Raw genomic sequence first — 20,112 nt, 5'->3', positions numbered from 1 at the left:
CACAGAACTCAAGTTTACTGATTTGATAAAGGATACAGATGAACAGCCAGATGAAGAGGTATATAGGGAGAAGTCTTGAAGGGGTCCCAAGCATAGGAGCTTCTGTTCCTGTGGAGTTGGGGTATGCTGCCCTCCCAGCATGTGAGTATGTTTACCAATCCAGAAGCTCTCCAAGCCCCAAACTTTAGGGAATTTATGGAGGCTTCATGTAGGCATGATTAATTATTAACTCAATCTCCAGCTCCTCTCCCCTTCCTGGAGAATGAGAGAGTGGGGCTGAAAGTTCTCAATCTTCTGATCATTACTTGGTCTTTCAGGTGACCAGCCCCTATCCAGGAGCTGTCCAGGATCCCACCAAGAGTTACCTCATCAGAGCAAAAGATGCTCATATCACCCAGGGAATTCCAAGGGATTTAGGAGGGATGTGTCAAGAACTGGGGTCAGAGACCAAATATTAGAGCAAAAGATGCTCCTAGCACCCTTATCACTGAGGAAATTACACGAGTTTTAGGAGCTCTGTGCCAGGAACTAGCGGTAGAGACCAATATATATAATTCTTACTATGTCACAGCTAGTAAAGATATGTTTGGGACAATTTTAATGCATATTCTTTTAGATTGAGCGGTTATTAATTTTCTTAGGTGGGGTAATGGTGTTATAAGTAGGATTATTCTCACTAGGAGAAGAATGCTAAAGTATTTAGGAGTTAAGTGTCATGCCCTCTGCAGCTTACTCTCAGTTTAATTGAAAAAAAAAGAGTATACATATGTTTAGATATAGTATATAGAGAAGCAAATGCCGCTAACAGTGAATCTAGGTGAAGGATATATGGGTGTTCATTGACTAGTACTTTTCTTTCAACTTTTCTGTAGGTTTGGGAATTTCAAAACAAAAAGTTGGGAGAAATGTTTAGTATTACCAATCTTGTATTCTTGGAATAACCAATTATAGGTAATGGTTAGATTTTATCATTAAAAAACATTAGAATTAATACACAATATATTCATTTTTCTCTGTGGCAGTTATCTGTTGGAAATTATACTTAATTATAAGAATTTTCCCTTTATCCTTCAAATACAGAAAATTTATTTTTGCATTTGAATTAAATTAATATACTCATTAAAAGTTTACATAAGTATAATAATTATATATATGTACTTTGTAATACTTAGCTTTTGTGTTAACAGTAATATCTGATTATAGCAATACACTGTTTTAGCATATTAAAGTGTTAATGGTTTACATGTCTGAATTCTTTACATACTATGTATTCTAATATTTTAAGTGAAAAGTTTCTCTTTAAGTCTCATGCAGATTCAAAAATGTGAGTTGGTCTTGATCCATACTTACCCAGTTGGTGAAGACAGCCTTGTTTCTGATCGACCTAAAAAAGAGGTAAATGTAGAAATAAAAAGGTCATTGTGAGTTATTAACAATAAATACTGATAAAGGTTAGCATTAAAATGATCACATTGCCAATATTATCTGCCATGAAAATATTTAGAGTTTCAAAGCAAACTTGTATGGCAAAACATCTAAGTTGGTTCTTTATAATTGTAGATTGTAAAGTGTTTTCTGTTTTACTTGCGTGTTGACCCTTGTTTATTTAAATTAAATGATTTCAACACTATACACAGTTTGTCCTAAAATTTTAATTACCTTCATGAATTTCAGTTACTTTAATGACTTTTTATTCTATAAAAATTTTTTTCCTTAGAAAAGCAATATATTCTTTAACAAAAATACACTCCAATAATAAAGAAATTAGTTTTTACATTAAGAGAGGGGAAAACTTACTTTCCAACCTTGGTTTTACTTTTTAAATAAATGGCAACAATTTTAAAGGAAAAGATGCTTCTCTTGATTGTTGAATGGATTCACATCACAATATTCTCTATCAGTGATGTATGTTTAGAAATATAGGTATATGTATTTACATAGTTACATTAAATGTATATGTTCTTATGTTCTGGTTTTTCATTTTGCATTATTTAATATAAACATGTCAAGTATTACTTTAATCTCTGAATTTTTATAGTTAAGTGGTCTTTTTAAGTCATCATCACTATCATTGTGTTTTTAGATAGTTTCCTCTGTAAGCCCCTTTTTAATAAACTTTTTTCTGCCTCCTTTGAAAATGTGGCAATATGTTGGTTTTACTTTGTGATAATGAAAAAAAATTATTTATAATAAATGTTATTGTCCTAGAATAAGTAAAATTTTGTGTCATCTTGTAACTTTTGGCTGCCTTATTTATTGTTGATGAAATGAGATGTTTGTGGTGATTTCCACATTCTTTCTTTCATTTTTATCTGCAGGGTTTTGACCTCTCCAAAAAATGAATTATTTTTTCTGCGGTATTTCTGTGGGCTATTTCAAATCCATTTTGCATATAGATGAATAGAAGTAAAAATTATAAAAACATATATTGCATATATTTTGTATATATTGTATTCTCCAGTGGCTCACAGTTTCTGGCATATAGTAAACTTTGATTAAAACATATGTTATGAATGTATGAACATTTATTGCCAAAATAATCATCATGGTTTATTTGTGGACTTTCTTATTTTTTCCAAATTCTAAAAAATAAAAATACTTAATTTTTATGGATTGTAGTAAAATATTTAGCAATAGGTTGCAATGAGTTAATATTTTGTGGGTTATTTTTTTGCATACTTTTCTGCAGTTGTCCCCAGTTTTAACCAGCGAAGTTCATAGTGTTCGTGCAGGCCGACATCTTGCTACCAAACTGAATATTTTAGTACAACAACATTTCGACTTGGCTTCAACTACTATTACAAATATTCCAATGAAGGTAGGTAATTCTTTTTCCCACTGTTTTGAAAGCTCTGCTTTGCTTTTAAAATATTTGTTTGACGTGTATTATTTGTTTTAATTGAACCTTTACTTTTTCTCCCCATACCATATTTTCTGTTTTGCTAGCCCACATTCAGTGTCTTTGACCAGGTCAGTAAATACTGAAAATCAGCAAGAAAGGATCACAGAACAAAATGCTATATTTTTTCTTTCTCATAAGAACGTTGTTATATGAGCTTTTTTTTTACTTAATTGTGTTCTCATTTCCATCAAAATATAATCTCTATTTTAAATTATTTTTCTGTGATTCTTTTCCTGACAGCTGTGTTACTAGATTTTACTTATGTTGCATATTCTAGTAGATCTTTTATTTTCTTTATTTTTGTTCTTGCCCACCCACTGTAAAGGTGTTTATAGCTAATAGGTCTAACTAGTAAAAATAGCTCATAGTTCTAAATTAGTTTGTTACTCTGTAGCTGAAAAACTGTAGATGTGAGTCCTATGATTTTACTGATGGATTTTCTTAGGAGTCTACTGCTAGCGTTTTATTTTCCTTGTATTATCATTAAGTTTTCTAAGGGATAGCACAATACTTGGCCCATAGTAAGCTTTAAATTAGTTTTTACTGAGTGGAATTGAATTTAATTGTATTGATTATGTCCAAAACTATAAAGTAGCAACTATATCTAAAAAATCACCTTGGGTTTCTTACAGTCCAGTTTCAGTTTTTTGCCATTACATCATGAACACTAAATTGCATGAGAAATATAATCCTTTCATTATTAATTTCTTCCTAATACTATTGGCTCGTTCTTCACTAGCAAGTTTAGGCTTACCCTATTGAACCTTTTGGATGCAGAAGCAATTAACAAGTAAAATAACATAATAAGTATACTTTAATATATATAATTTTATATAGTATAAGAAAAATACTCTGAGGGTGATAAGTACCTTGCTTATTAAATTTGACCATATTTGTGTGCTACTGGTGTGACTCTTCAATCTTTGTCTTTTTTGGTAAATAGATAATGTTGAAATTCCTATTTACTATTTAGCAAAAACAAGTTGCTAAACTTGTTTATTAGTTTGTATTTGCTATTTTATATAATTGGTGTTTGCTATTTCACTGTAAGTATTTAAAGATGCTAGTTCTTCTTTTTAACAACTATGTCACTTCAATTTATGTAAATTATTTCAATTGTATTATATTTGTATATAAAAAGTATTGACAAGACAATGCATTTGAAGTAAAAAATATTCCAAAATTTATGGATTAGTCATCTATGTTAATTCTGACATGATGTAAGAAAATGATTACTTTGTTATCTATATATTGCCAGTAGTTTTTAGAGTTCATATTGCTGTGGAAAACTATTGCATCTTTAAATAGATTATCCTACTATTTTATCTAATTATTTTTGAATGTATTTGACCTCATTTTAAGCAAAAATAAAAATGAATAATAATTTCATTATTTTGAAAGCAAAACCAAGTTATTTTAGATGTTTTAAATTTTGCTTAAAGGAAGAACAACATGCCAATACATCTGCCAATTATGATGTGGAGCTACTTCATCACAAAGATGCACATGTAGATTTCCTGAAAAGTGGTAAGAAACATTTGAAAGTATTACTTTGTAAGATCTAACAAATGAAAACATATTACAGTAGTCCCCCCTTATTCTTGGGGAAAACATTCTAAGACCTCAGTGGTTGACTGAAACCTCAGATGGTACTGAACTCTATACTATATATACTATGTTTTTTCTTATACATACATACTTATGACAAAGTTTAATTTATAAGTTAGGCACAGTAGAATATTAATAACAATAATAATAAAATAGAACAATTATAACAATATAATAGTTATATGAATTTTTTGTCTGTTTCATAAATATCTTACTGTATTGTACTTACCCTTCTTGTGATGATATGAGATGATAAAATGCCCATGTGATAAAATGAAGTGAGGTGAACAACGTGGGCATTATGACGTAGCATTAGGCTGCTATTGACCTTGAACAGAAGCACTGCAATGCTGCGACAGTTGATATGATAACCAAGAAGGCTACTAATGGGAGAGTAATGGGATGGTAGTGTGTACAGCATGGTTATGCCGAAAAAAGGAATGACTCATGTCCCAGGTGGGACAGAGTAAGACAGCGTGAGATTTCATCATGCTACTCAGAACAGCACATAATTTAAAACTTATAAATTGTTTATTTCTGGAATTTTCCATGTAATATTTTGGACCGTGGTTGACTGCAGGTAACTGAAACCACAGAAAATGAAACAGTGAATGAGGGGGGGACTACTGTAACAGCCCTGAGTTCTTCATTAGGTAAATTTGATTGACTTTAGTTCATTCCTTTTTAAACTTATCCGTCAGTATCACCTATTAATGGCCACGAAGCTAGTGTTCTTTGGAATTCTTGGAAAGACTAGGCTAATGGAACAAACACTGAGAAAGATAGCCGTGTCTTTCTTTTTTTTTTTTTTTTTTTTTTTGAGGCAGAGTGTCGCTTTGTTGCCCAGGCTAGAGTGAGTGCCGTGGCGTCAGCCTAGCTCACAGCAACCTCAAACTCCTGGGCTTAAGCAATCCTACTGCCTCAGCCTCCCGAGTAGCTGGGACTACAGGCATGCGCCACCATGCCCGGCTAATTTTTTTTTTTTTTCTATATATATTTTAGTTGGCCAGATAATTTCTTTCTATTTTTAGTAGAGACGAGGTCTTGCTCATTGCTCAGGCTGGTCTCGAACTCCTGACCTTGAGCGATCCACCCGCCTCGGCCTCCCAGAGTGCTAGGATTACAGGCGTGAGCCACCGCGCCCGGCCTCTTTTTTTTTTTTTTTTTTTGAGACAGAGTCTGACTCTGTTGCCCGGGCTAGAGTGCCATGGCATCAGCCTAGCTCACAGCAACCTCAAACTCCTGGGCTCAAGCAATCCTTTTGCCTCAGCCTCCCGAGTAGCTGGGACCTATAGGCATGTGCCACCATGCCCGGCTAATTTTTTCCTATATATTTTTAGTTGTCCAGCTAATTTCTTTCTATTTTTAGTAGAGACTGGGTCTCACTCTTGCTCAGGCTGGTATCGAACTCCTGACCTCGAGTGATTCACCCGCCTTGGCCTCCCAGAGTGCTAGGATTACAGGCGTGAGCCACCATGCCCAGCCTCAGTCTTCACTTCTCAAGGAAGCTTTCGCTGGTCTTTTAATAGGTCAAATCTCTCTGTATAGGCACTTATACACTGTATACATCTTCTTCAAAGCTTTGTCAGCTTCATAGTTGTACTTTTGTTTGTTATGATTTGATTAGTATCTTCTTATATATTTACTTCCCAGTAAATGTTTCTTTAAATAAACTCATTGGGGTTCAGTATAATTAGTTGCGCATTTTAGATTTCATAACCTTTCTCTGAGTACTTAACTATGTTATTTTATCATTTAATGGTGTGGGCAGGGGGGAGCAGTTGTAGATGCTTGAAATTTAAAAAATTTTTGCTACTTTAAGCACAATGACCTAAATCAGTGGTCTCCAACCTTTTTGACACCAGGAAACAGTTTCACGGAAGACAATTTTCAGGGGGGAAGGGCAGGGGATGGTTACGGGATGATTCAAGTACAGTATATTTATTGTGCAGTCTGACCTCTCTGCTAATGATAATCTGTATTTGCAGCCACTCTCCAGTGCTAGCATCACTGTCTCAGCTCCACCTCAGATCATCAGGCATCAGATTCTCATAAGGAGTGCAGAACACAGATCCCTTAAATGCGCTCCTGTGAGAATCTAATGCCTCTGATCTGACAGAAGGCGGAGCTTATGTGGTGATGGGAGCGATGGGGAGTGGCTGTAAATACAGATGAAGCTTCTTGGCTACCTCACCCGCTGCCCACCTCCTGCTGTGTGGCCAGGTTCCTAACAGGCCAAGGACCTGTACGGGTCCGCCGCCCAGGGGTTGGGGACTGCAGACCTAAATGATTAATTAATGAGGAATTTGGAGAAAAATAACATATTTATTTTAATCAGAGTTACATCCATACTCTATTTTGGCATTTTTCTTGGGGACTTTATAAAAAAGATGTTCTCCTAGACGTATTTTCTCTTACAGAGTTTAAATTCTTTTGGAAATCTAGGGTAAACAATTTGAAGTTTGTGATCTATTTATTAATTTTAATGTTTCTCAGACATATTTGGTTGTTTTTAAATGAACTTTTAATTTTAGAATAATTTCAGATTTACAGAAAAATTGTGAAGACGGTACAGAGTTCTCATTACTCCATACTCAGCTTGCCCTATTATTACTTTTTTTTCTTGTATTACTATTTTAATTGCCACATGATAATTGTACATATTTGTGGGGTACAGTGTGATATTTCAATACATGTGTACAATGTGTAATATCTCTGGTGTATTTTTGCAGGTGATACCCACTTAGGTGGCAGCAGTAGAGAAGGCCCGTTTAAAGAAACAATAACACTAAAGTGGTGCACACCAAGGACAAATAACATTGGTAGGTATTTAAAAATACTTAAAAGAGAAAAGAATAAATCAAAAGGTTCTTAAAGTATCACATAGGGATCGGTTAATTAATTTATTTTTGAATTTTTGTTTCTCATTGATTTGGGGGCTCAATGAACAAGTGTTTTATTTTTCTTTTAATTGTGGGACTATTTCTTTATATTCTTTCAAATCAGTGTTTTCTTCTATTTCAGAATTACACTATTGTACTGGAGCTTATCGAATTTCACCTGTAGATGTAAATAGTAGACCTTCCTCCTGCCTTACTAATTTTCTTCTAAATGGTAACTTTCATTTAATGATTTGGACTGAAGTTATTACAAGTGAAATCATTAGTGAGAATATGAACTCTGGAAAACTGTTTTCATCAATATAGTCTAGCCATGTATTTGCCAAAACTGTTTTAAACATATATAATTGGAAATAGCCTTTAACAATTTTACTAAGTTTTACAAGTAAGTTGACTTTATATCTGGCTTGCAGACTATTGCATCTAAGTAAGTTTTATTTAATATATTTTAAGTATTTTTACTTAAAAATGTTGAGCTTTAGAGTCTAAATTGATTTTTTTTGGAAGCTAAAATAACATAGACCATTTATCTTGGCTCACTGAATTTTAAATTACAAAACATGTGGACCTGTTTCTCTTTGAACACTAGACCTTTGTCATAAACATTGTGTTTTCAATATTATACTATATGATTCTTACATATTGACCTTAATGTGTGGTTTCCTGTGTGAAAATTTTTTACCAGTCTAAATTATTGTATTCAATTCTACTAAATCTGAATTTTTAAAGCTTCTCTGATAATTCTTATGATCAGTTAGGTTTTGGAACCATTGTTCTAACGAGTCATTCTGTCTTGACCATTGGGTTAATTTCACTATTATGTTAAGCACAGTTTGACCATCAGACTATGTGAAATTCAGATTAAACAATGTTTGGACATGTGGAATAGAAAGTATTTAAGATTACAGGGCTGATGAGGAGGTATTAATATTATGGAAGTGAATAAAGACTGTACCTGCTCTCCACGTGTTTTGTAGCATTGATAACCTGAGGGTAATCCAGCAGTTGTCTCACTTTTCTTCTTGATGTACAGCAGAAAACTTTTATATGAACATGTACTTGAATGAACCATATGACCAGACATACTATACCAGAGACCACTATACTTTATTTGGAAAACTGTCTGTATAACTATTAAGCTTGAAGTAACTAAGACAAAGTTAAGGCTCAAATTTAGATTGTTAGGAATTGAAATGTAGATATACTAAATTAGCAATGCTAGTTAAAAATGAGGGTTAATAAATAAATTGAAAAAACCTAGACATAAATCTTAAGGGAATACATAGGAGCCCATTTGAATGTCATTACTGATAGTGTAATCTTGCTTTTGACAGGTCGTTCTGTTTTATTGGAACAACCACGAAAATCAGGTTCCAAAGTCATTAGTCATATGCTTAGTAGCCATGGAGGAGAGATATTTTTGCATGTCCTTAGCAGCTCTCGATCCATTCTAGAAGATCCACCTTCAATTAGTGAAGGATGTGGAGGAAGAGTTACAGACTACCGGATTACAGTAAGACTCTAATATCTATAAATTTTATGTTTTGAGTCTGTCATTATTCAGCAAGTAGTTATGGAGTACCTATTATATACTAAGATCTGTGAAAAAAAGAGATTTGGAAGAAGTTGATTATTTATTATTATTTTAATTAGGTGAATTTCCTGCAATACTTGCTCAAGAGATCTATTTATCACTATGTAATCTTCCTTATTATGTATTCAGTATATACTGAGAAGTATCTGAATTGCAGTGACACACTGGAATTACAGGAAAGAATGAAAATTGATCTGAACTAATATTTTAGGTAGAACTTAATCTCTAATAACTTAAATGGCAAGCAGAAACATTTGAATATTCAAATTGCTGCTACTTTGAAATAAACTTTTATTGGGAGGAACATATAAGGAAATTGTGTCTATTTGGTAGAGATTCTGTTGTTCTAATTTTAATTTTCCATTCTCCTTCCCTTCTTTCATATTTGGTATTTCATAGCTGTCTACTTTTTGAGATGGTTGTGAAAATTAAATGTGATTTATATATACAAATATACTTTGTAAACCAAACCACAAAGTGTTATGTAATGTAAGTAATTGTTTTTGATTAGGCTTTTTTTTTTAACATAATTTTTTCAATATGGAAAAAGCTAATCAGTATTCATTGTAAACATTTAGAGAATATAGACATCTAAGGAAAAAAAAACAAAAAAATCTGTAAATTACCTATAATTTACATCATTCAGAGATAACCACTGTTAACATTTTGATGTTATGTCAGGGTAGTTTGTAACTAAACAAATTGGTTTTCTAATATGATAACTCATTCTTTTATCTGTATATCACAGAAAAGAGTTAAATTTTAAGACTGAAAAAAAAGAAATGAGTGTTCCTTGGTTTTTAAAAAGGGGAACATACCATGAATGCATTTATGTTTGAGGATGATAGGTTTCAAGTTCAAAAAGAAGGATGAAAAAGTAGTAGGGTAGGCAGGAACTGTTGAAGAAAATACTTTGTTGTGTATCACAGGACAGAAGACATCAGGGAGACAGACTAGTACATGTAAACCATACTGAAACATTAGAAATAGTTTCTAATTTTATCTTATTTGGTTATCATTAGGATTTTGGTGAATTTATGAGGGAAAACAGATTAACTCCTTTTCTAGACCCCAGATATAAAATCGATGGAAGTCTTGAGATCCCTTTGGAACGAGCAAAAGATCAATTAGAAAAACACACCCGTTACTGGCCTATGATTATTTCACAAACCACCATTTTCAACATGCAAGCGGTAAGTGTTAAATAGTTTCACATTTTTTCTGAATTAGTTATATATTCTTTATAGAAACAAATTAGAAAATTTGTTATTTATACCATTTCTCAAGCAAAGAATGAAATACAAATTTGCTAAAGCGAAAGAATTAGTAATTAAAAATTGAAGTGATAGACATTCCTTCACCATGGAAATCTTTAAAATCAGTTTTAAGCTGGGCACAGGGGCTCACACCTATAATCCTAGCACTTTGGGAAGCTGAGGCGGGAGGATCCCTTGAGGCCAGGAGTTCAGGACCAGCCTGGGCAACATAGTGAGACCCCCGTCTCTACCAAAAAAAAATTAGCTGAATATAGTGGTGCATACCTGTAGTCCCAACTACTTGGGAAGCTGAGGCAGAAGGATCGCTTGAGCCCAGGAATTTCAGGTTACAGTGAGTTATGATGATGCCACTGCACTCTAACCCAGGCAACAGAGTGAGACCCCGTCTCAAAAAAATTAAAAAATAAAACTAAATAAATAAATAAACCAGTTTTAAAATTAAGTTCTGCCTAGGTGTGTTCTTTTTAGTTTCAAAATGTTAAGATGTTTTTGATAATTATGTTTCAAGACAGACTTTCTTTTTTCATTTTAAAAAAACTAACAGGTAGTTCCACTAGCCAGTGTTATTGTGAAAGAAGCTTTGACAGAAGAAGATGTGTTAAACTGTCAAAAAACAATATACAACTTAGTTGATATGGAAAGAAAAAATGATCCTCTACCTATTTCCACGGTTGGTACAAGAGGAAAGGGCCCTAAAAGGTAGTTTTTTTTCCCTTACTTTCTTCATATATGATATTTACTTGATACATATTGTTTCTTAAGGTAACTTATTCCATATGTAAATTAAATTTGAGGGCATGTATATATAAATACCCATGTTCAAGATGAAATAATACAGAATAATGGAAATGGATATATTATAACTTAGAATTTCACCATTAACTATTGAGTAAGAGGAAAGAAGTCCCATGTTTAATTACTTCCTTTTACTTTGCCAGTAGCAAGTGACACTTCAATGTTATTTAAAGCATATTTCTAAATCTTTACTCAGAGATGAACAATACCGTATAATGTGGAATGAATTAGAAACTCTTGTCAGAGCCCATATCAACAATTCAGAGAAACATCAAAGAGTCTTGGAATGTCTGATGGCATGTAGGAGCAAACCTCCAGAAGAAGAAGAACGAAAGAAACGAGGAAGAAAGAGGGAGGACAAAGAGGACAAGTCAGAAAAAGCAGTGAAAGATTACGAACAGGAAAAATCTTGGCAAGACTCAGAGAGGTGACTTCTTGGTGTTGATACAGTACCACAGTGCCTTTTGGCATATCACATTCTGCATGTAGCACATTTAAACATTCAGACCTCACTAAATAGTTCATTTAATACATGTTTATTCATTTTATAACTCATTTTATTCTTAAATTCTAGAAAATCTTTTTTGGGCTTAAAAAGGTATGAGTTTTTTTACTGTTGGGGCAAAAATAGTGTTAGTTTTTCCTAATTAACTTCTGAAAATCATAATGCATGATGTTTGTTATCAGTATGTGCTTTATGTGTTAAAAATTTCAAAGACATAACTTTATTCCTTTGTTGCATAAATTTTTTTTTTTTTTAGAAACAGTCTCACTCTGTTGCCCTGCCTAGAGTGCAGTGGCATCATCATAGCTCACTGCAACCTCAAACTACCAGGTTCAAGGAATCCTGCCTCAGCCTACTGAGTAGCTGGGACTACAGGTGCGCACCACTGCACCGTGCTAATTTTTCTGTTTTTTGAGGTCAGGAGCCATCCTCCCACTTCAGCCTTCCAGAGTGCTAGGATTATAGGCGTGAGCCACCTCGCCTGGCCAGTAAATATTTATTGAATGCCTATGATATGCCAGACATTTGACACAAGATTCCTGCCCTGAAAGAACATACAGTAGTATGGTAGAGACAGGCACGTAAGTCAGTGCTTGCAGCAAAGTATGGAAGGTGCTGTTGTGAAAATAGGCACAGAATAGCCTTGGAAGCACAGAGGAAGAGCATGCTGTCCTAATTCTGAAAATGTTCCTCAATAGTACACTCTTTTCCCTTAGTTTGTGTTTTATATAATGATGTCAAGGTTAAATCTGAAAAAACATAAAAACTAATAAAGGCTTATAAATAAAAATATCATGACATAACAACTGGCTGTATCTTCTGCCTCCTTCCCAGAAATCAGACAACCAACCTGATAACTATTATAATGGCAATGTAGTAAGTCCCTTAAAAACAAAACAAAACTTCTTAAACTTCTTATTTTGGAAAATTTCAAACATACACAACAGTAGAACAAATAGGTCCCCATCATCTGCCTTCAACAATTAACAGTTCATGCCAGATCTCATTTCATGTATATCCCCATCCACTACCTTCACCACCACCCACATAGGAATATTTGGAAACTAATTCTGGAAATCATATGATTTCATCCATAAAAAGAGAGAACACTTTTATTCTCTTTGATTTTAGAAGTTCACTTTTTCCTTAGGGCTGCTGAGCTTCTGAAACAAAACTGGCTTACTGTAAGAAGAGGTGGGAGAAAGTACTCTCAGTCCAGTCAGAGCCCATTGAGCTTCAAGTACACTCACATACTTTGAAAGTGTTTTTGTTCCGTGATGTAACTCAGTAAAAGCTTGGAGTTAAGTTCCTAACTTGTGGAATGTAAATATATTTCCAGAGTACATAGACTACAGAGTGAATGAGAGTAAACTTCTTAATCTTATTTATAATTTGCAGTATAGTAGTATTTTGTTTGTATCTTTATAAAACTATGAAGTTTCTTCCAAAGATCACATTATTTTTTACCTTTTAAATTTTAGCTTAAGTTTTCCTCTATTTTTTCATATTTTACAGCTAATTATTGCATCATTAATATGAAGTAAAAGGGAAACTTGTGTTTAATTCATTAAGTCCTATTGTATTACCTGATTTTAGACTGAAATCTCTGGTCCCTAGGTTTAGTTTGAGATCAGCTATCTTTTATAAAGATTGATATGCAAAGATAGTGTAATATTGAATGATTTTTAGACTTCTAAAACTTTAAACTTTATATTTCATTATTTGTCCCTCTAAAAGATTAAAAGGAATCTTAGAACGTGGAAAAGAAGAGTTGGCAGAAGCCGAGATTATAAAAGATTCGCCTGATTCTCCAGAACCTCCAAACAAAAAACCCCTTGTTGAAATGGATGAAACACCACAAATGGAAAAATCAAAAGGTAAGGTAGAATTATGGTAACAAGTTTATATAAAGTTTTCCAGTTGAGCTCTGTTTTGAACAGTGTTATTTAATATTATTATATATATGAGGAAGAGCTCCTTGCTATTCTTGGATATTGTTCAGGAAATTCTCTGTTTATAGCCTTAGAAAATATAGGCAGTAAATATATTTGTCAGCATTAAAGAGAAAAAGTAGTGTCATACCTCCATTAATAAAGGCTTTGGAAAACAAGCAGTTTTACTATAAAATTTGTGTTTTAAGAAATTTTAAATATGCAAACTTGAATCTGTTTATGTCCCTGCCACTATACTAAGTGCTGGATTATTGAAGACAAACTCTTTTCCCTAAACTCTTCCTAAACCTAGGGAAGGTTATAATATCATTTGTTTATCGATAAATTAAAATGTATTTTGAATGATGGTTTCAGTGTAGATATTAAAAACAATATTTTGATTGTAAAGCCTCTTATCTCTTATTTATAGACTGAAAAGTTCAATTTCTTCTTGAAGGAATTCTAGGCATCAAAGATACGATTTAGGCCGGGCGCGGTGGCTCACGCCTGTAATCCTAGCACTCTGGGAGGCCGAGGTGGGCGGATCATTTGAGCTCAGGAGTTCGAGACCAGCCTGAGCAAGAGCGAGACCCCATCTCTACTAAAAATAGAAAGAAATTATACGGACAGCTAAAAATATATATAGAAAAAATTAGCCGGGCATGGTGGTGCATGCCTGTAGTCCCAGCTACTTGGGAGGCTGAGACAGGAGGATCACTTGAGCTCAGGAGTTTGAGGTTGCTGTGAGCTAGGCTGACGCCACGGCACTCACTCTAGCCTGGGCAACAGAGTGAGACTCTGTCTCAAAAAAAAAAAAAAAAAAAAAGATACTATTTGGGTTTAGGAGCTCCTGAGATCATTCTAGACATTAGTTATCTTGAAGGTAAACTAGATTTAGTCCATTTAGGATACATGGGAAATGGTATGCCATTTTCAGACTGTCTGATGACTTGCCACCATGCCTCTGAAGTGAGACTTCAGGGCTGGCCAGATTATGATTTCTCATCCTAGGGAGAAGGTAGACTTGCTTGCTTTTTTATACACTTCTGTCGTAATCTATGTATATCATGATACATGTTATATTCTTCAGTTCACTAGTTTCTTTGAAATCAAAGATTACTCTCAAGGTGATCTTACTGTATTTTATATTTGCCTTTCAGGCATTTGCCAGAGTGCCTAGAAAATAATAAGATTTAAATAAATGTTTACTGATAAATTATTTTATTTCTTACATGCCAAAATATGCCGCTGTTGATTAATATGAGAAATTTAGGTTTACTCTAAACAGTATTTCAGCATTGCTTGAAAAATAGAACCCCCAAAAGGATTACTTATATTGGCAAAAATTACAAGCAACCAAAAACACATATTAGTAGAAAATGACTAGGTGATAGTATGTCCATAGGGTGGAATTTATATAGCCCAAGAATAATTATTGTCATAAATGCCCCCTCTTCCCTTTTATAATGTTTGTATGTCATTCAAGTTTCAGCTTAAGCAACTCCTTCTTTAAGAAAGATTTCCCTGACTTCCTTTCACAATTAAGTTAGGTCCTGCTGCTTTGTGCTTCTATTGCATCCTAAGGTTACTATGATTGTAGCACTTAGAGTATTGCATTGATATTGCTTATTAACATCTTGTCTCTACTGTCAGTCTAAAACATTTTAAGGGCAGGGACTGTTTTTAATTTACCGTTCTATATCACTACCACCCAGCACAGTCCCTGGCCCACTTCTACAATAAGTACAATTATTTGTTGAATGAATGAGTAAATGAATGAATATATAATAAGTTTTTTTAAAAAACAGTCTACAGAACCATATATACTGTGATCTCAGATTTGGTTTTAAAAAAAATTTCATGCACATATACACGAGCTTGTCTCTTAGATGAAATAATAGCTATCATTAAATTAAATGGACCCCTGTTGCTTTTCACCCTGGAAACACTGTATGGAGTACCAAGCAACTTAATTGCAAATCACTGCCTGCCTTTGTAACTTTCCATCTGAGGCTGAAATTTGAAGTGTTTGTTTTTTTCTTTCATTCTATTTGACAACCTAAATTGCATGTGTGTTCTGGTCAGCAACTTATCTGGGCATATACTTCAGTTTTATGTGCTTTGAAAAATGACTTCCCAGGTCTCCCCAAAGTGAATTTTGTGTGTATGTACACGGCACTTAAGGTTGGGCTGTTCCAACTGTGCCCTTTAGGTTTGGCAAAAATCTATTCAGCTCTCTTTGTATGATGCAGTAACAGAAAAACCAAAATAATCATTTTATTGATATAGATTGGCATTGGACAAAAAGCCGAAATATTTATAGTTGTTAGAGCAGTGGTATTATATGGATGATTTTATTTCCTCTTTTATGTGTTATTTTCTAAATTTTCTCTAATGAACATGTATTAGTTTACAAAAAGAAAAAAGAATTTTATTTTTTTAATTTACTTTTTAAAAATTTATATATAGAAGTGTTAACTCTTTTTGGTGTACAGTTCTGTGAGTTTAGACCATACAGTTATGTAACAACTACCATCACAAGCAAGGTCTAGAACAGTCCATCATCCCGAAAGTTTCCGTTGACCCTTTGTTGTCATACTACACTCTCCCTAGCCACAATCCCCTGATAACCACTGATGTGTTTTCTCTTCCTATAATTGTACCTTTTCCAGAATGTCCTCTAAATTAAGGCATATGCCATGCTGCCTTTTGAGATGGGCTTCTTTCACATAGCATAATGCATTTGAGGTTTATTTGTGTTGTATGTGTATCAGTAGTTCTTTTTATTCCATTTATTTGTAAAATGTATGATTCCTCCACTCTCAGCCTAATGTGCCTGTTCCTCTTACTCATCTGGCTGTGTATCCTCACTGTGTTGCTGTAATGATTCTAACCATGAGTATAACTTTACGTTTAGTCATTTGAGTCCTTCCAGCAAATCACTGAACTAGTGGGTGGTCTTGGAGATGCTGAAACACATATAAATTTTAGAATAAAAGGAAGATGATATTGCCTTAATTGTATAAAATGAACAATAGAATTAAAGGTTAGGTTTGTTGAATTTTGAAGTAATAAATTATTCTCTCTTTTTCTCTTCTTTCAAATATAACACCAGGGCCAGTGTCCCTATTATCCTTGTGGAGTAATAGAATCAATACTGCCAATTCCAGAAAACATCAGGAGTTTGCTGGACGTCTGAACTCTGTTAATAACAGAGCTGAGTTATATCAACATCTTAAAGAGGAAAATGGGTTTGTGTTATTTATTGTCAAAATTGGTTTTGTTAATTGCTTGTATGGTACTTTAATAAATACTGCTTGCTTGTTGTGTTCAGCAGTTTTTTTATTACTAATATTATGAACTAATACATGTTACCTATAAGGAGAAAAAATTAACTTCTTTGATTCTTGGTACTGGTAAAAGGCCTAATTATATTGAATGTAACCCTGAAAGTATTTACTCCATGGAGAATTTTTTTTCAATGCTTAGTAAACATCATAGAGGGAAAAATCTTAGAGAATACTTATTATGCAATTCTGAATATATATGAAATAACAGGAGGAAAATATTTTGCTATAAAGTAATACAGTATTAAGAATATTAATTAGAATAAATCTCATATCTGATTTAATCTATGTTTTAGAAGAAATTCTTATAAAAATATATTGGTAAAGAAATTTCTTTAGTGGAAAAGGAAATAAATCCTTGACTAAATGATAGAAATTTATTTCCTTAGTTTTGCTTGGAGAGGGAGAGTGGTATAGTAAAAAAAAATGCCAGTGGCCTTTGTCACATAATCTTGGGAAAGTCGTTTAATTTTTTTAGGCCTCAATATTCATTCATCTGCAAAATGAAGAAGTGGGCTAACTGGAAGAACTCTAGTCTTTTCCTAAAGTGCTCATGTTCTTCTGTTCCATGAATATATTATATTTTAATTTTCATGTGAAAGGTAGATAATTAAGGAGACAAAATATGGATCGTAAATGTTTTATTTTGCCAACTCATTTTTTTTCCTCCCTATTTTTCAGAATGGAGACAACAGAAAATGGAAAAGCCAGCCGGCAGTGAAGAGTAACTTGAGGAACTAAATTTAGTATATTGCATAAATATTTTGGGTGGAATTTGATATAAGTACTTTTACAGCAGGATTGTATAGTTATGTTGCCTAGACTGGTTTTTACATTTTTAAAATATTTCAACTAACTTTTTTGTACTAATTATAAAATTGGCACATAAGTCAAAAATATACATTTGAGATGATTTGTTCCCCCAAATCACACAAGTTTATTTTATGATAAAAGGTGTCCTCTCTTGAAATGTTTTTAAAAAATTCTTAGGCTTCTCTTTGCCAAATAAAACTATTAAAATATCTGAAATGTAAAATACTGGAGTATTACTTTAGAAAAATATATTCTTCATTTAATGACTGAAATCAGCCTATAGAAATTTTTTTTAATTTGACCAGAGTTTAGGTGAGATTTTCAATACTTAATATAAAATCTTACATGTTAATCTGTATCAGATAGAGTGCTTTTCCAAAAAAGAACATTGTTTTTGTTTGTTTATTTTATTTTAAATTATGTGTGTTATCCATTTAAAGGCAGAGTTTTTAGGTAGTTGGTATAATTTTAATATTTACTAGCATTGGATAATGTTACCTCTTTTTCTGCTAAAAATTTACCATCCATTTACTTTTCATCTTGAAAGAATAACATAAAGGAAATTACTTCACAGCCTTAGAGGAAAGGAAAGGAAAGGTTTGTTTTTTTTTTTGTTTTGTTTTTAATCTCTGGATAGAATCTAGGTCTCATTTCTCAGAAGTGTCATGGTTTTATGTTACATGTTTCATGAACCTTCTTCCAGTGCTGCTTTATCTGGAAGCTCATAACATGTTATAAGAAACATATAATTTCAATGTTAGCACTAATTCTAGGTTTGTCATTTGTTTTTCCTTGAGTGTTTATTAGAGAAGAGGAAAGCTCTTTGTTTATACAGATTCAGTATTTTCTATGAAAAAAAGTAAACTAGCATTTAAACAAGGGCTTGGCAGCCTCCCATGTCAACCCAGTGAAATTTACATTGCTGTCCTTTATCAACTCCTGCTTCCTTCTCAGCCCTTGCATTTGCCCCCTCCACTACGCTAAAACTATTTTTATATATACTTCTATACAAACCATACACAGCCCTAATTAACATCTTGGACTTGCAAAGTTTAAGGAGCTGTAACCCAATACCTAATTAATAGATCATATTTACTTTTGAATGGACTCTGACCTTTTGTATTTTATTCTTGTTATCCAGTTTTCAACTTGTATCTAATTGGGGTTCCTGGTTTATTTCTTGATCCAAAGTTCTTTCCTTCACAACCCATCTTCAAAGACTAGGATCTTGCTTAACTCTCAGTTTATGCTCCTTCCTTTCCCATGGACTAAGGCTGTGCTATTTGTCTTGTCTACTTTTTCAGGCTCCATGTTTAGATACTGTATATGAATTCCTGTTACTGTGTTCTACGAGATAGGGGGATATTTCTATGGCTTCATTTTGACTGGGCCGGTAGCACTCTGTATTATTCCATGTTGCTGGTTGTTAGACTCCACTGATTGATTCTATCTGCTTAACTACATGTTCTTTGAGCACCCACCCACGCCGACAGAGGGTCCATTCTGAAGATTTAACTAGTTAAGAGAAGTGGACAAAATGTAATTTAAAAAAATTATCACTCATAGTTTTAGTCCATTTTCTTCTGCTATAACAGAATGTCACAGACTAGGTAATTTATAAAGAAACGTTTATTTGGCTGACGGCTCTGGAGGCTAGGAAGTCCAAGACTGAGAAGCCGCATCTGGTGAGGGGCTTTGTGCGGCATCATAACATGGCAACAGGGCAAGTGAGCACCAGAGACAGAGAGAGGAAATTGGGCTGAACTTCGTCCTTTTATCAGGAACCCACTCCTGCATTACTAACCCAGTCCTACGAAGATGGCATTCATGAGGGTAGAGCTCTCATGGCCTAATCATCTCTTAAAGGTCCCACCTCCTAATACTGTTAAAATGGCAATTAAGTTTCAACATGAGTTTTGACGGGGACATTCAAATCATAGCATCTACACGGGAATCTTAAGTCCATACTTAATGATTGTGGGAATCAAAATTACCCTATAGGGAATAGGTGCACTTTCAATTATATTAAAAGATTCTGGCCGGGCGCGGTGGCTCACGCCTGTAATCCTAGCACTCTGGGAGGCCGAGGTGGGCGGATCATTTGAGCTCAGGAGTTCGAGACCAGCCTGAGCAAGAGCGAGACCCCATCTCTACTAAAAATAGAAAGAAATTATATGGACAGCTAAAAATATATATAGAAAAAAAATTAGCCGGGCATGGTGGTGCATGCCTGTAGTCCCAGCCACTCGGGAGGCTGAGACAGGAGGATCGCTTGAGCCCAGGAGTTTGAGGTTGCTGTGAGCTAGGCTGACGCCACGGCACTCACTCTAGCCTGGGCAACAGAGTGAGACTCTGTCTCAAAAAAAAAAAAAAAAAAAGATTCTACTGATTAAAAGCTCTTTTATTTTTGTAATTTACGGTGTAAGGCAAAACTTTTATA

At 33.8% G+C, this 20,112-nt stretch overlaps 1 protein-coding gene across 1 annotated transcript in view; it reads left to right on the top strand.

The window, feature by feature from the left end:
• INTS13 (integrator complex subunit 13) overlaps positions 1–17,895 on the top strand; it is a 29,359-nt gene extending 11,464 nt beyond the window's left edge. Inside the window, exons 6-17 of the mRNA XM_069490086.1 lie at positions 1,305–1,395; positions 2,690–2,818; positions 4,345–4,429; positions 7,243–7,332; positions 7,535–7,624; positions 8,745–8,923; positions 10,027–10,197; positions 10,826–10,980; positions 11,273–11,503; positions 13,319–13,458; positions 16,628–16,763; positions 17,541–17,895. Coding sequence (XP_069346187.1) covers positions 1,305–1,395; positions 2,690–2,818; positions 4,345–4,429; positions 7,243–7,332; positions 7,535–7,624; positions 8,745–8,923; positions 10,027–10,197; positions 10,826–10,980; positions 11,273–11,503; positions 13,319–13,458; positions 16,628–16,763; positions 17,541–17,580 — 1,537 coding nt within the window. The 3' untranslated portion in view covers positions 17,581–17,895. The remainder of the gene's footprint in view (positions 1–1,304; positions 1,396–2,689; positions 2,819–4,344; positions 4,430–7,242; positions 7,333–7,534; positions 7,625–8,744; positions 8,924–10,026; positions 10,198–10,825; positions 10,981–11,272; positions 11,504–13,318; positions 13,459–16,627; positions 16,764–17,540) is intronic.
• The last annotated feature ends 2,217 nt before the right edge of the window (positions 17,896–20,112 follow it).

Source organism: Eulemur rufifrons, chromosome 16 (genome assembly GCF_041146395.1).
Source record: "Eulemur rufifrons isolate Redbay chromosome 16, OSU_ERuf_1, whole genome shotgun sequence".
Taxonomy (NCBI): Eukaryota; Metazoa; Chordata; class Mammalia; order Primates; family Lemuridae; genus Eulemur; species Eulemur rufifrons.
The sequence above is the reverse complement of the archived record's forward strand: the minus strand, read 5'-3'. Positions and strand labels throughout refer to the sequence as shown.